Here is a 16,511-nt window from a genome sequence, read left to right as displayed (position 1 = left end):
ACGCTCAGCATTAGCAGTTCTACGCCCCGCCACATGAGTCTCACTCCATGGATGGCTCCTACTTGGCTATCCCCTACGAGAATCCTATACCCCGTCACCTCTGATCTCTCACTGGGCGGCATAGCAATAACTTGATCTCATCACGGATATCAATGCTGTAAGCGAGAGATAAATAAAAAAATAGAATTTGAGAAGGGAAGCGACAAGGCAAGAGAACACAAGGGTACACAATGGTGGACCTATTGCTTTTCTATTCTTTGCCATAGTCCTTTTGTAACTGTGCAGATAACCACACGATCTATTGACCCAACGATCATTGGCTGCCTGCGGTCCTTCGGGCTACTAGCTGACCCAATTACAAGTGCAAGACCGTACCCTCGTAGTTAATACTATCACCCCAAGGTAGAAGTGGCTTCAGGTGCAAGTAAACCTTCAGCTCATTCCCAACTTTGTTGAATCGAACACTGCCATTGTATACAGCAAGAGCCAATTGAATCTGCAGACCCGTGTCAAGGCCTGCAGCATATCCATCTCCAATTTGCTGACCAAGAATCTTTGGATATACTCCGATGGTCTTGGTGTCGGGATCGTAATAACCAACACACTAGGGAAGCATCAAATTAGCAGGCTGTCAATCTCCGCGGCTTGACTGTAGTGACACATACACTGAAAATCTTGACATCGAAGCTAAATTCTTTACGATTGCCACTGTTTAGCTGCGCAGGCTCCTCTGGGGCAACTTGATTGACTTCATATTGGCCCTCAGAGGGCTGGTTGATTTCATAATTGACGGTGACAGGGACAACGGTGGCCATGGTGAACCGAGAGGTGTGATGATTTCAATTGATTGTTGATAGGATTTCCAGGTCTGCTTCAAGGATGGCATGGACATGAGGTTTGAGTTGGAGCAAATGCCTTTGATATAGCTGTTTATGAAGACGGTATTAGAGTAGGAGAGACGCTGATTTCCACCTTGCAGAGCATGTCTCGACTCTTCGAAGTGCCCGAAAAGATCGGCCCAGAAATTCACAAGTATGCAGATATGTCATAGTCTCATGGCGGTGAGAATCACTACCGTGGCCAGAAGCGCCACACTCGGTAGTCTCGAGCTGATCTACGGGCCGGATCGTCCCGTTCCGGACTGAGCACCGGCTCCGGGCCTCTAGAGATGGGGCCTGACGTAGTCGCGAATTGGCGCCACATTCGGTAGTTCACAAGTTTTGCAGCTGAAAACGCATTCAGCAAAGATTCTCCGGTTGAGGTTAGCTGAACTGAAACATCTCGCGAAGTCCATGATTTCTATCGCCCTCAATTGAGCATTGACGTTATGTCACATGCGATAGAAACATATACATGGCCCAGTGATTGGATTGGAGCAACACGTACGATCAAGGGGCTGTGCTAGAGCGGTCTGATGATGTTCGATCACGCTACACTACGGTGCTAACCAGTCGCAGACAGCCACTTCCCCAACAGAATATCGGCTTGTTCTAGACCATCGCAGTATCAAACGAGGGCCGTACTTTTCGTCTTGCCATCTCAGGACCTGCGATCGATCGAAAGTCTCACACGAATTATCCTGTTACGAAGTCGACCCCAACAGATATGCTCTCAATCCGGCTTGAGGAAACGTCCGATCCGTCAATATCTTCCTTCCTTGACTCTCCCGTTTTTACCTGCCTTACATGGCACATTAATTAGCACCGCTCGTCAAACTACCATCTCGTATTAGGTCAAAATGTCCACCGAACCTCCTCCCGATGCTGTCCTTGTCAAACTCAATGGACAAGTCCAGGATCCTCGCGAGACCTACGCTAAAGACGCCAAGTATACTGATTTCATTGTGATTACTGTTTACAATGTGCTCAGTATCCCACAGGAGGAGGAGCTGGAGAAGCTTTCTGTCAATATACTCGAGGACCTCGGGAAAAACAACTTTCTCTGCGAGTACTGCCTAAGCGACCTCACGGTTCTTCGCAAGTTAGACTTTGTGAGACAAGTTGATGTCTACCGCAACAAGGTCAAGATTCCTGCAACACTCGAGGCAGCGTCTCTGGAGATAGCAAACACCACAATTGCCACTGCAAATACAGCCAGTGTGTTGCATGACCAAACCCAGTTAACTGTCGACATATTCACTCATGAAACCGTCAAAGACGAGGAGTTTGAAGCACTGAAACTAGTCGTTGCGGAAGCATCAGGAGTTCCAGTGAACAAAATGGAATTTGCTCCTGGCCAAGTACGGCTGTCTGTGGAACCTGACAAACTTGCGGACATTGCAAAGGATCCCAAGATTCGTATAATCGAGGAGGTCTTAGAACCGGTATTGATGTCTTTTGAGAGTCCCATCACGGGCTCCGGGGTCCAGGAATCTAGTGTAACGAACAAGGCACTTTACGGAGGGAAAGGACAAATCATCACCGTCACGGACACTGGCTTTGACCGCGGAAGTCAAGATGAATGCCACCCAGCTTTCATCGGCAAGGTTCATTCGCTCCGATCTGTGATTCGTAAGGGAGATCCCAAGCTCTCCGAACAGCAGAAGACCGACGATCCTCATGGCCATGGAACGCATGTCAGTGGAATCCTTCTAGGAAGTCACTTCAATACGACTAAAGGTCTCATCGGCGGCATTGCTCCGGAGGCCCGTCTGATTGTTCAATCCCTATTCAAAGATATAAATTATCCAATTGTATTACCAATAGATCTGCGGGACATACTTGCTGTTCCGTACGACCAAGGTTCTCGCATTCTGTCAAATTCTTGGGGCAGGGGACTCACCCAAGACCTCAAGCAGCCTGAGTACGGAGGATCATCCAAGCTCATCGACGACTTCATACGTGAAACCCCCGAAGTGCTCATCTGCTTTTCTGCTGGAAATGATAATCTCAAAGGTCATGGACGGCCGGCAATTGGTCTTGATGCAGGATCCAAGAACGTGCTCACTATCGGAGCTACAGGCAACCGGAACTCACCTGATCAAATGTTCAACCAGAGCAGTCTTGGACCAACTAAGGAAGGACGCCTCAAACCTGATGTTGTGGCCCCTGGTATAGACATCTACGCTCCATTATCTGGAGGAGTTCCTAAGTTCTACGGTGACACAGCGACATCAGAGGATGTTCCTGGTGTCAAATGGAGGCCCTGGTCGGGAACGAGCCAGGCAACTCCTCTAGTTGCAGGGTGTGCGGCAATACTTCGAGAAGTCTTGCAGGAGCGAGGCTGCCTGAATCCGCCGGGTGCGCTTCTAAAGGCGCTTATCATCAATGGTGCAGAAAAACTACCTAAGCTGGATGTAAATGCCCAAGGACACGGTCGAGTCAACCTCGAAGCCTCGACCACAATGATAGTCCGACCTCCGGCGCAGAGCAAGGAAACCACACCTGATATACCCCTTCCAATATCCGGGGGTAGTCTGATCGGCGATGCACTCAAACAGGACGAGACTTACGACTTTATCCTCTCGGCCCCAGACAGCGCCGAGTCCCACTCCCACTTCAAAATCACATTGGTATACAACGACATTGGCAATAAGCAAATTCAGAATAATCTCAATCTTTTCGTGACTGATATGATCACGGACGAGGTTATTCCAGGCAACAGCAGATCGTTAACCGAACCTGACGAGCAGAACAACGTAGAACAAATTATTCTAGGCTACATACCCAAAGGCGGTCTGAAAGTCAGTGTGCATGCCCAAAAAATCCTCGCCAAGAAGGATCAAGATTTTGTGCTCGCTTGGTCAGCCTTCACATCTCTGCCAGGTGTGGTGTTCTAAAGATGGTGAGCGCTGCATGCTAGCAGATATCCATCACACGAGGTTTCTCTTTAGAGTATTGTGATTAGAAAAGTAATTCTTTAGAATCAAATTCAAATGGATGCGCTGTCTCTTGTAGCTTGTTCGGTCGCAAATACGAGTGAAGAAACACCAAATCCACAATAGATTACTCTGAGACAAAATTTGATTATACTCATGGATTTCTCTACCTATAGAGGTGAGCTGTCGCTGTTCTTAGCCGAGCCAGTAGTAAGTAGCTGGTGAGCAACTCGAAGCCATGTGTTTCGACGCTGTCTCTGCGACGACTCGGGGAACTCTGGAAGAAAACGGCAATACTGTAAATTCAAAGCTATTGAAATCAATGCAGTCCCTGGCTACAAGCCTCAATCGCTAGGTTTTTTCCCCCAAACATAATAAGTCGGGAAGTAGAGATGTATTGATGGGTCCTTGAGTTCTGCTTTGACTTTGGCGGTGAACACTTGTATTTCAGCTTCAGTCCAGCCGAGGATTCGCGAAAATACTGCCGGAGTGTATGAGTCTACCGCTTGAAGCTCTTGGAAAAATTGGACGCTTCCAAGCTCCTTAAGCTTTGGGTCCTTTGGCCAGGACCCAATTGGTATCTATATTTGTTATCACTGCCCAGGTTCCAGGGACAGTTCTAATGACTCAGTGAATAAGGACTCACCTTGAGAACCCGTTCTTCTACATCAACGAAACCTGCATCTTCCATTTTTTGTTTCCACTGGGGTGCATGATCTATTGGTTTGCCAAACTTCGCCATGCCCTCAACTAGAGTTGCCATCCAACGGTGAGTATTAGGAGCCTTCTCAGCTGTATCATCATCCGACACAAATCGTGTGTAAATAGCTTGCAACTCAAAATATCCTCCAGGGTTTAAGTGCTCTAGAACTTGCTCAAAGAGTCGATCTTCGTTAGATATACATCCCTCCAATTCTCTAGCATGGACGAAGTCGAACGGTGTACTATATAACCATTCTGATTCGAAGTCGTCAACTTCAAATATGCAATTTGGTGGAGTCCTATAGAAATAATTAATAATAATCACAGTATTAGAGACGGAATATCCTCAAACCATTGGGGTTGAATGGGACTTAGGTCAATTCCGAGTACCTCAGCAGTCGGGTGGTCACTGTTGTCATAACTATCAGCACGGTTCGTGACAGATATAAGTTACAGCAGTAAGTTTTGAATGAATACTCTGCAAAGTCCATTGCCCAGATACCAGTTCCGGTGCCGAGGTCCAACACCCGACGTGGGTTGTCGCGAATCGGAGCAAGATATAGCTTTCCTCCTACTACTAGCCGATATATGTGATGTATCAAATCCATTCGGCCTTGCTCTTCTTCATCGTTTGGCTAGGTACAATCAGTTTCTGTCTATATTCGGAAAGCTTTTGGATCTTTACCATCAAGTATGATCCCTCGCGGAATGCATGATAGCGGCGTCCATTCTGTGCCACTTATTAGTATGTATTAAAACGTTTTCTGGTCAGACAACTAACTTCATATCTAAATCACTCGCACGAAGGCGGGTCAGAAAGAGTCCAGACTATCACGACCAGTTGACGACATGCGAACTCACTTGTAGTTGACAATACTCGATTTCAGAGATGTGACCCGGCTATTTTCCCCTATCCTGATAACTTGTCAGACATCCATCAGCTAATGTCGCACATCGGAATACTTACGAGTCATTATAGGCTGAATCATTATAGACTGAATTATTATCGTCTATCACGTCCTGAATTGAAGGTCAACTAAATGTCTTTGCCTTAAGTAGATTTTCGTGTATACAGACATCGACTTGCAGAGGATTCTCGTCTAGAACACCCTGTAATTGTGTAGGAATTTGAGGACTTTGGCCCTGTTGCTCGGGTTCCTCGGCCATGTTGCTGGATCGTTTAACTAGATTGGTAGTGTGAATTGAAGGTAGGATGGCCGGGGTTTGCGTATTAAGAGGGCGCGCTTTAACGCTCTTTACTGAGACTATTTCACTTTTGGTAGCCGCACGTTGCGGCCCCCTCGGGTCATGTTGAAGACCGGCGTTATCACCCTACTCAGACTTCTTGCATGTCGGGCCCACAGGAACATGTTCCGGTGACCGTTGTTGCAGAATGAGTGCAGATGGAGCACCTCATCAGCCCGCAATTGGCGATACGTAAGTCATGGTTTTTGAATATCTGACCAATCCCTGGTCTATGCCCAGGAGTTGGCCATGCAGTCGAAGACCAACAAGGAGTGTCAGTCCGCCTGTCAAAGTGGAACACCTGCATGGTATCACCCCCACGACACGCACTGCCCCGCTTCTCCTCCAGGGTCCTATCGTACAGGCTATCAGTCAATTCGAACTGGCCAAAAATCTCTGGGCGTGTATTTTTCTTTTTGGTGTTATGTCTCTCTTCACTTTTTGAGTGTCACCATTCCCCCCATGCCTAAATTGTAAGTTTGGAGAGCTCCACTAGGTAAGGGAAGGTTTAGGTGCGGGATCTCGCCTGCCCCACCATCCGTTCTCCACTTTAATTTTTCAGAACTGCTTGAAGTCGAATTTTTGAAGACTTCTTAGCACCGCCATTTCAGGAACAATCAAGATGCGTAACCCCAGCTCAGTCCTCGAGATGCCCCACGCTTAGAACACTCGGTATGGATATCCTAAGAGTCCTCTCGCGAGGCATCAAACAGGCCCCGAGAAAAGAGGGAGCCTCGACACAGTCCGCCAGCAAGCTTCCCTCCGCTGGTACCCGAACAAATCCCCAACTCTTCCACGATGAAGTCGGATCCAAGAACCTGAAGCGCAAACGGACCACGGAAGTGACGAAGGAAGAAACTGAGGAGGAACTGAGCGACCTTGACTTCTTCGCCCCCAAGACCGAGGTTAAAGGCGAGCGCAAACACCACCAGAAAAAGCCCACGGAGGAGCCACCGAACAAACCGGGACAAAGACCAAAATTGCTTGACGAAGACGAATGTCGGCAATTGCTACGATCTCATCGACTCAAGTTTACTTTGCTCTCTTCTCGGCAAGAAAAAAAGACAAAGGTGAAGAAGAGTAAGAAGAAAAAGGCACTAAAAGTCGAGCCGACGGAGGAGAAGAAGCAACTGTTTCCTCAACCACTGAAGTCGTTCAGCGAGCTTCGCTCTACGTACGACGTCTCTTCTCGACTTGCCGATAATCTGGACGCCCAGAGCTACAAAATACCAACCGAAGTTCAACTTGCGAGCCTGCCGCTACTCCTTCGCCCTGAAGTTGCTCTACCTAGTCTTGATGGAGATAATACATGGGGAGAAGGTGTCGATTTCATGGCGGTTGCGCCTACTGGAAGTGGAAAGACGCTCAGTTTCCTCATACCGGCCATCAATGGTGTAATGCGCCGGAAAGCTCAGGACAAGTCTCGGAAAGAGCACCAGCTGGAGGCAATTGTCATCGCCCCCACCAGAGAACTTGCGAACCAAATTGTCAACGAGGGGCGGAAGCTCACCGTCGGTACGGGAGTCAGGGTCGTTGCTATGAAAAAAGGGATGAGGGTCGCGGCTGAGACTCCTGATGGCGCTCAAGGAAGTGACGATGAGGTCTCTGATGACGATTCAGACGACGACTCGGGAGCGGAAGGAGGAGACGATTCCTCTAAGCCTGTCACCAAAGCTGATGTTCTTGTTACAACACCGATGTTACTGCTCAATTTTCTGAAGCGCGGCTCATCGAAGAAGAACCTCCCTACCGTGCAGTCCTTGATTCTGGATGAAGCTGATGTCCTACTTGATCCACTCTTCAGAGACCAAACCCTCGGTATCTGGTCAGCTTGCACAAACTCAGACCTTCGTCTCACATTTTGGTCAGCAACGATAGGCTCTAATATTGAAACGTTGATTTCGGATCAACTAAGCTCACATGCGATGTCGCGAGGTCTATCGGTTAAACCACTGGTTAGACTTGTTGTCGGCCTGAAGGATACTGCTGTGCCTAACATCACCCATAAACTCATATATACGGCTACGGAGCCAGGCAAACTGCTTGCTCTCCGCCAGCTGCTTCATCCTGTATCTGGCGCCGACTCTGGTCCACCGTTACGGCCGCCTTTCCTGGTCTTTACACAGACGATCGAACGAGCTACAGCCCTTCATGAGGAGCTCAAATACGACATCCCATTAGAGGCTGGCGGTCCGTCCAGAATTGCGGTGCTCCATTCTTCCCTAGCAGACTCAATTCGATCAGATATCATGCGACGGTTCAGGGCCGGCGAGATCTGGGTCCTCGTCACCACCGATGTGCTGGCACGAGGAGTCGATTTCGCAGGTGTCAACGGAATTGTCAATTACGATGTCCCCGGCTCAGCTGCCGCGTATGTCCATCGCGCGGGCAGGACTGGTCGAGCGGGCCGCGAGGGTGGTGTTGCCGTCACATTCTACACGAAGGAAGATATACCGTTCGTCAAGAGCGTTGCCAACGTTATTGCGCTTAGCGAGAAGCAAGCTGGGAAAGCGAGCAATGAGGCAGATGTCCAGCAGTGGTTGTTGGATGCCCTTCCTAATGTGAAGAAGGAAGACAAGAAGCGGCTGAAGACCCACGGTGTTGAAGCTAGGCGGTCTGGCGCCAAAGCAAAGATCACGTCAAAGAGTGCTTGGGAGAGACGAAAAGAGAATAACAAGCGAGGTGCTATTCAGGGGAGCAAGCGGAGAAAAACACAAGATCAAGGTGCTGGAGATGGAGCGGCTGAGACAGAGTGGAGTGGGCTTGATGATTAACAAGCCCTCGAGCGTGTTACAGCATGCTAAGCATTAGATATCGCCATATCAAGGCCAAAATGATTCGCAAGTCTCGTCGTGCTGCTGTCTCGCCAACAAGGGCTGATTGTGCGTGATAATGTGAGATCGAATACAGTAATACAGCTTCATATACTATCCAGCTGTTTGAGTGGCATATTGATTTAGGTGACCTTTTGTCCAACGCCACTGTTAAAATATATCAACAACATGCTCTTCTGGGTTGCTTCAGCTTGATATCCCGTTACTGGCCTTTGCCATGCCATTCTGCCCCTGAGCCAGCCCCAAAACATCCACCCACCCTTTGGGCTTGAGCCTACCGCCTGGATACACCTCGTTGAGATACTTCTCAGCCTCACCGGCCCAAACCAGTAACTGTTCTTCAGCGTTCCATTCGCCCATTGCCAGTATACCAATAGGCAGCTTACCCTCGCCCTGCTCGGGATCAACATACCCAATCGGGGCCGTAAGAGAGGGACAGCCAGTCATGTTGGACAGCCATACATATAACATGTTCAGGAGTGACCGGTTCCCGTCGCTGAATCCGTACTTCAGGTCACCCGGATCGATCTTCCACCCTGGCAGCGGCATCGTCGGCGTGACGATGAGCAGACCTGGGTATTTCTCGTAGAGAAACGCGATATGCTGCATTATCGTCTGCCTGATCTGACCAAACTTCAGATAGTCGCCTGCCGAAGCCTGCGAGCCAACGCCAAACATTACCTTGTTCGGGTAGTTCACCTGGTCGAGGAAATTGGTACCAGGCGGTACTCGAGACCGAGCTTCATCAGCGCCCTCAGTGAGGCAGATGGCGCCATGGGCGAGCTGGCCCTCGCGCAGGTATGGAATGTGAATATCAACGACTTCGTATCCCAACTTCGTTGTATAGTAGTCGATGGCCTTATTGAAGACCTCCAGCACGACAGGGCTTGAACGAGCAATCCACTCGTGGCACAGACCGATATACTTCTTGGCCGACGGGTCAGGGGCAACAGATGGGGCAAAGAGGCCTTGTATAGGGTCGTCGGGGTTCGGCTGGGCCATAAGACGATATGCTATCGTGAGATCAGCCACTGTGCTGCACATCGGGCTGATCACGGTCATCGTTGTGCTATAGGCATCTGATGTCAGCATCCAATGTTCTCGTGAGGAACGGGAATGCCAAGCGGTGCAACGCTAAGCCATAAGCACCCAAAAGTGGCCTATGGCTTGTCACCCTACATATGATTCCGGATTCCCCAATTGTTAGAAGAATAAAGCCACTCACTTCTTAGTACATGTCCTGTTCTGAGACGTCTTGAACGAGTAGCACCCAGCATAACATGGCGGCACGCGCGTGCTCCCGCCAGCATCCGTCCCGACAGTTACAGGAACCAGACCGGCGCCGAGTGCCGATCCTGCCCCCGAGGACGAGCCTCCAGGATAGTACGACTTGTTGAACCAGTTGACTGGCGTTCCTGTCGTGGGGTTGCAGCCGGTGGTGTCCATTCCCACCTCGTGCATGTTGTTCTGGCCGACGACAATGGCACCGACCTCCTGGAGCTTCTCTACTGGCCACACGGTTTGGGTGGCTGGTGTCTGGAAGTACGGCCACGCCGTGTTGATTTTCATGGCGAGGCTGGTCACGTAGCCCTTCATGTCGATGTCGCACTTGACGCCGACAGGCACACCATCCAGAATGCCGAGGGGCTTTCCAGCGGCATATCTTTCGGTTGAAGCTGTCGCTGCGGCGAGCACCTCGTCGATATGAACCTCAAGCCATGCTATGGAGTACTCGCTTGATGGCTTGTGCTCTCGGTTGATCAGTGGCAGCAGCGCCTCGACGACCTGAAGAGGCGTTACTTTGCCGGACTTGTACGCCTCATGATAGTCGGCGACGGAGTAGTATCTGCCAGACCACTGCTCTGGTTGCGAGCGATACAGCTCCGGCCCAATTTCCAGCTTTGCAGGCGGGTCACTCGAGTCTGCGAGTGGGATAACAGTGGGCTATTGCGCACCTGTTAGTGTCGAGTAGGATCTCAAGACGAAAGCTATTCCAATACCTGAAAGCGCCAGAGTTCGTCATTCAAACCAGGAATGTCTTTCACCTTGCCGAAGCCGGCATTTGCATAGAGGTAGCGCTGCAGGGCGGGCACTTTGGCGACGCTGAAGAGAGGTGACGCGAGTTAGCCAAGCACACTCACTCGAAGACCTCCGCGCCATAATCTTACATCGTTGACACTATCACCACCGGCAAACCCCTAATCACTGGGTTCTTGTCATCCTCGACGATATAAGCGACGTTTTTCGACTCCTTGGCTCCAGGATAATTGGCGTAACGGCGATTCGGCGCCATGTTGATGCTGGTTTCAGCTGTCGACAGAGCTATCAGCTCGAGCTTGACAATGCCTCGGCTCGTCGATAGCAGTTCAGCTCTAGCTAGCGGCCAGATGGTACAGTGCGTAATGCGCAGCCTAAGAACAAATATTCAAGACTGTTTGGTGCTTGTGGCCGAGAATGACCTCGAGTGCTATTACAAAGGACGAGGCCGAGATAGAATTATGATTGAGGTGTGACCTACGAGGTCAATGTCACCAAGCCATTTGAAAGTCCGAGATTGAAGAGCGGAGACGGGGCGTTTCCAGGCCGCCGGGATGGGCAACACAAACGGGCGGGCACTTCATACTTTAAAAGGCTAACCCGACAATCTATTGATAGCCTATGACGATTCCGCATCTACACCGGATTAAGAGCTGATCAATGCCCACGGTCCGTATCTGTAATTTTAGGCCAGCCCTACGATGCTGCGCTGCTGCGAGTGACTGGGTTCCCCATTGGGCGAGGCATACGGCTTGGGTGTCACGATGCGCAGCTATTGCCCATCTAAGTAATACCACTCTTTTTCGCTCAAACTCAGCGATAGAGGATAGGGGAAGCGTATCTCTTCAGGAGTCATCTCGTATATAAGTTCTCATTGGACTCTATGTACGAGGCATGGTATGATGTAGCAATCGTGCTGTGAATCGCCGCAACAAATACCGCCGCTAACTCGGAAGCACTCCCGTGATATAAGAAGCTACCTAGGTATGACTTCTCGACTTCCGTTACCTGGCAGGCCTGGATTCTCAATAACCCCAGCTTCCTCCATGTATTTCTTCTCGTCACCCCTGCTTGTATCTCCTCGACCTTTTCTAAGGATTTCAGATGAGTAAGACCAATTCATTGCGCAGGGTTGCCCTTGTTCTTTGTCGGGGGCCAATATGTGCGAAAACGGCTGGGCGCGGTGCAACAGACAGGGATCACGGCATTGACACCATAGGCGATTTAAACAAATATCAAGATAAGCCTCCATTGTGCTATCCTATCCTGTGCCTCGATGGGGCTTTAAACCCAGGAGCAGCTGTGTGCAAGCACGCTCGAAGCATCGCATATCTGCGTACGGCCGTTGCAAACACATCCAACCAGGCTCAAATCAAAGAGGGCTTGCCTCGGAGGCTTCCCGACAAAACCAAACCAAACCAGGCCAAGAACCGGGTACCAAATAGGTCTGCGTCAAAAAAGCAGTTTGCCTCGCTCACTTAACCAGGAAAACCCCGTACCCTGTCATGTCATGTCAGATGCCATCTGAAAAAACCGCCGGCGCCACACTGCGCATGTGTTTCCAGAAGAAATGCCAAATGTGCTCGAAGGCACGATGCTCAGGCCGCATCCAAAATCCAGAAACTGTTGTCCAAGACGCCGTGTTGAAGGGGGAAAAAAGCTCTGATCTGCTGCCGTCCGTATGAGAGTCGTAAGCATGAAGATGATGAAAGGTGTATGTGTATGTGTATGTGTATGTGATGCGGTCGTAACGTATAATCGTGATTGCTCGGTGGGGTGCCGAGACTGAGGTGCATGTAGTTCATACCAACAACCCCTTGGTTGCGGAAGAGTAGCAGCATCTTTACAACGGTCCTACAGACCTTGTATATGTGATATGGGTGGTTAGGGCCGGGCATAGTTATGGTTGCAATTGCACCAACAATAAGCATTTTGAAGATCTTGCTAATCCTCCATTGATGACTTCAAAAGGTCACTTCCTTCCCATGCGTAAAAGACGAGTCCGCAGCCAGAGGATGAACCCAGTCCAGTAACTCTGGGTTCTCTTCTTCGCCGTGCTCCGTCTCTTTGGCGTCTGGAAGTGGACATCATCGACGTTGGGTCCAAAGCTGGGCGTGGCGCCTCCAGGAACGGCGTCATAGTTGCTGCTAGCAAAGCCGAGGCCCTTCTCGTCGGGCGTGGCGCTCGACTTGCGGTGTCCGGACGGGCGAACGCTGCCAGACTCGCTCTTGCGCGGCGCGCCTCCCCCGATAATCTGGGTGCCACTCAAGGTGGTGGTGATTGTCGATGGGCTGTTCTTGCGGCTGGCTGTGGGCCGCACGGGGTCGCTAGCCGCATGGTGCTTGCGCAACTGGGCCGCGGCCTGGCGGTTCTCGCGGCGCTCCTGCTTGCGGATCTGCTCGCGGTCATACTTCTCCTCCTTGATCTTCTCACGCTCCTCGAATTTGCGCCGCGCCTCGCGGATGTCGTCCCTGCGCGCCACGGTGTCGACCTCGGAGCGACTACGCAGCCGGAAGCCCATGCCATCGAGAGACGAACGCAGGGGCGACATGGGAGCCGCGGAGGAGGAAGGAGATGCGACTATGCCAGTCCCCGTAAGGGAGGATGGGGAGTCGAAGGATGTGAGGTTGAGATGTAGGTCGGAGTGCGAATATGAGGTGCCAAGAACGCCGCCGTGCAAGAGACGAGATGAAGGGGTCGGCGCCTGCGTAGGTCTTTGCGTATTGACTCGGAGCTGGGGAGCAGCAGTGGTGATATCGGATAGCGAAGAGGTGCGCTGGCTGGCGAGAGAGGGCCGTCGCAGGCTGGACTGGGACTTGGAGGAGGGGTGGGTGCCGCCGTGGGGGTGGTGGATGTGATGGGACAGTGAGTCAAGGTCGTCGTCGTCGTGTTCGGTGATGGTGGGCGAGTAGTCGCGATTGTTGTCGAACGAGGCCAGCGAGTTGGCATACGACAGCGGCGGGGTGGAGGTGCGCGGGGTCTGCTGGAAGGGGTGCACGAAGGACGAGCCTCCTCGGTGGCCGCTGCCGTTGGAGGCAACGGAGATGCCAGAGGTACCACTCATGGAACGACCATGGTGAAGCTTGCGTCTGTTGTCGCTGCTGGTGCTGCCCCGCCCCGCTCCCGCCGTGGCTCCCGCAGACGTTGTTGACGATGCTGCAATTCCCCCTCCTCCGATGCCGATGCCTCCACCACCACCTACTGCCCCTCCTCCTCCTCCTCCTCCTCCTGCCCCTCCGCTGCCTTCGCTGAAGGCTGGAAACTTGAAACTGACATCTCGCGCGGAGCGGCCGGCGCTACCGGACTCGTAGAGGCTTCCAAAGCCATGGCCCGTCTGCTGGTCTTCCCAGCCGCGGTCCAGATCCAGAGAGTTCTTCTCTGAGTGGGAGAGTTTCTTGAGGATTGGCTTGACCACCTTGTTCCGGGCGGTGGTGATCTTGTTATGGTGGTGTGCCGCCGATGGCCGCTGAACCGTCGCCATGCTCGCGGATTGCCCGGGCGAAGGTGAGATTGATGCCCTCGAATAGCGCGGATCAAGCAGCCGGCGTGGTGCGCACCAGGCGGTCACAAACGGGCCTGATCCGAAGGATCACCAGAACAGCAGCATCGGTGAGGGACTACGCAAGTCTGACGAGGCAGTGCACAGAGGGAAGGACGATGCTGGCTTGCATGCACGCGCAGACACTGGCAGTTCCTTCACCTACTCAATTGCGACCGAGCAACGACGGCCATGAGGGAATTGGAAAAACGGCTGAATGTCATGAAGTTGCCGTGAAAGGCTTACAGGGATGCCCGCACGGATGTTGCGGAGGTTCGTGGTGTTTGTTTGTTGGTGGTCTCAAGCTGAGTGACCGCCCCCCCCGGCGCCCGCCCGCTGGCCCGTCCCACCGCGTAACTCGCCTAGGGCCACACACACTTAGCACACAGCACACAGCATAGAGCACACACGCAGCGGGAAGGCCAGCGCCGAGTGTCGCCTAGGAGGGGGGATTCAGCCTCATGGCCCTTCCACAGAGAGCACCGGCCAATTACAGCGCGTGGGAGAGATGGCCTTGGGAGGGGGAAGAGGGGTGGTGGTGGTGATCTATTGGAGGGATATTCGACCTAGGCTCGCTTGGGCGGTGGATTCGGCCAGACAATTCACAGGGAACGCGTGGGCCTAGACTATGCCCGGCCCCATCACTCGGTGGGCTTGCAAGGTGCTACATAGTAGTTAGGCCGGGCCTATCGCGCCCGTGGTGTCGATCGCGGATAACGGCAGCAGCCCTGGGCACTCTCTCACTTATCGTCTCCTGATCCAACTACTATGTGATGCTTGGGCGACGCAGGCTTATTAGTACGCCAATGCCTTGGCCAAGATGGCTGAGTGAATAAAGAGACTCGATGACGGCCTCTTACCATAGTGCAGTAGAGGACAGGAAGTGGGCGGTGCAGGCGTGCCGGCACGCTCTCTGCCGTTGTCTAATTGAGGGCAAAGCCGTATCGCCAGCCTGTTTCGTGTTTACGATTCATGTGCGCAATCAAGCTGTTTCACTTCCCCAGATCGACGGCCTAATCTACGTTACAACCCGCCAGACAGGCAGGCGGACGTGTTGACGTCGTTAGTGCTGCTGGCTCTCAGTGATCGACAGGAGAAAGGAGACTGTCGACACCCAACACTCTGCGAAGGTGCGCCGCTCAGCAGCCACCGGGCAGGCACAACAACAACGACAACAAACAATGGTCCTCCGCATTTCACTGTCTCACGACCGCCGTTATCGAGCTGATTGTCCTTATCTACTGTACATGTACATAAGACATCCGTCATGGATCCTTTACAGGGCAGATAAGCTGGCTGGCTGGCGACCTAGTCAAGTGGGTTTCAGGTTTGCCTTCGGTGAAATGGCAAGCTCGGCAAGGTAGATTCGCGCGGCTTTGCCCGATCCCATGGATTCCTGACGCAGCATTGGCTTGCAGAGGGGCTTACTATGTATTGCTCCAAGAGCAAGCGTATTTACCTGCCCAAGTAGGCTCCCAGATCCTGGCCCCCCTCCGAGCCACTATCGAAATGCCACAGCGCTTCTGTCAGCCTTTCCAACCAGTCAGAACCCTTCTGCCTGTGGCCATGTGAGGTAGGAGGTAGGGTTGTCAACTTGCACACTGCCACAAAGTTTGGAAGGTAAATTAAGTGTTCTGTACTATTATCAAATCTTCTTGACGCCGATGAGCTTGCGGCATATCCGGTAGCAAATTGATTGTGCAGGAGTCGAGCTGGTAGTGTTAAGACCGTCATGTAAATGATGTGGAGACTCTATCTAATGCCAATTCAATCATGTCCCCTCACTGTTAACATCCAAGACAAACATCTTTGTCCACTTGTTATGCCATAATTACCCCATTACAGACACAAAAGTCTCATCATTGAATGGATCAGTTTTGACTGCATTTCCCTGTAAGAATTGTTCTATCCTAGCCATGAGGCGGCCATTGCTTCATCGAAGCGTACGATGTTCTAGAAAAGACATGCTTAAGGTCCGCCTGGCCAAGATCTTTAGCAGTGATAATATCTTACCCTCAATTTATTCCTGAATCTGAGGTTACCTCTTAATCTATTCTAGAACAGAGCACAACAAGCACAACAAGCCTTCAATGTGTCATGTGGCGCCCAGCCTCTAGCGAATACAGTCAACAATGTCATGGTTGCACTCTCCGGATATAGCCTTGTTGAAGGGCTCTCTTTCCATTTCATGCGTATATTGAAGTCATAGTCAAGTATCTTTGGACCTTTGAGTACCGATAAGTAATTGCGTAGACGGATTGAGTTGCCGAAATGCAACCCTTGATGTTTCTCGCCATCAGCGGCTAGTAGAGAAACGTTTGTGTGAGCGTATTTGGTA

At 51.5% G+C, this 16,511-nt stretch overlaps 5 protein-coding genes across 5 annotated transcripts; 2 read left to right on the top strand and 3 right to left on the bottom strand.

The window, feature by feature from the left end:
• Window positions 1–355: 355 nt before the first annotated feature.
• On the bottom strand, window positions 356–815 carry UCRPA7_5895 (hypothetical protein; the record flags this gene model as incomplete). Its single annotated transcript, XM_007918439.1, has 2 exons — window positions 356–604; window positions 666–815. The coding sequence occupies 2 exons, from the start codon at window positions 813–815 to the stop codon at window positions 356–358; spliced, it is 399 nt and encodes a 132-aa protein (XP_007916630.1).
• Window positions 816–1,738: 923 nt separating this feature from the next.
• On the top strand, window positions 1,739–3,778 carry UCRPA7_5894 (putative peptidase s8 and s53 protein; the record flags this gene model as incomplete). Its single annotated transcript, XM_007918438.1, has 1 exon — window positions 1,739–3,778. The coding sequence occupies one exon, from the start codon at window positions 1,739–1,741 to the stop codon at window positions 3,776–3,778; it is 2,040 nt and encodes a 679-aa protein (XP_007916629.1).
• Window positions 3,779–6,438: 2,660 nt separating this feature from the next.
• On the top strand, window positions 6,439–8,538 carry UCRPA7_5893 (putative atp dependent rna helicase protein; the record flags this gene model as incomplete). The annotated part of the gene is made up of 1 exon (XM_007918437.1): window positions 6,439–8,538. The coding sequence occupies one exon, from the start codon at window positions 6,439–6,441 to the stop codon at window positions 8,536–8,538; it is 2,100 nt and encodes a 699-aa protein (XP_007916628.1).
• Window positions 8,539–8,784: 246 nt separating this feature from the next.
• On the bottom strand, window positions 8,785–10,891 carry UCRPA7_5892 (putative amidase-like protein; the record flags this gene model as incomplete). The annotated part of the gene is made up of 4 exons (XM_007918436.1): window positions 8,785–9,667; window positions 9,824–10,542; window positions 10,599–10,701; window positions 10,767–10,891. 4 exons carry the CDS (start codon window positions 10,889–10,891, stop codon window positions 8,785–8,787), a joined length of 1,830 nt encoding a protein of 609 aa, XP_007916627.1.
• Window positions 10,892–12,607: 1,716 nt separating this feature from the next.
• On the bottom strand, window positions 12,608–14,116 carry UCRPA7_5891 (hypothetical protein; the record flags this gene model as incomplete). The annotated part of the gene is made up of 1 exon (XM_007918435.1): window positions 12,608–14,116. The coding sequence occupies one exon, from the start codon at window positions 14,114–14,116 to the stop codon at window positions 12,608–12,610; it is 1,509 nt and encodes a 502-aa protein (XP_007916626.1).
• Between the last annotated feature and the right edge of the window lie 2,395 nt (window positions 14,117–16,511).

This window comes from Phaeoacremonium minimum (genome assembly GCF_000392275.1).
Source record: "Phaeoacremonium minimum UCRPA7 unplaced genomic scaffold PA7_03_scaffold_442, whole genome shotgun sequence".
Taxonomy (NCBI): Eukaryota; Fungi; Ascomycota; class Sordariomycetes; order Togniniales; family Togniniaceae; genus Phaeoacremonium; species Phaeoacremonium minimum.
Note: the sequence above shows the minus strand (reverse complement) of the source record. Positions and strands in the feature narration are given on the sequence as shown.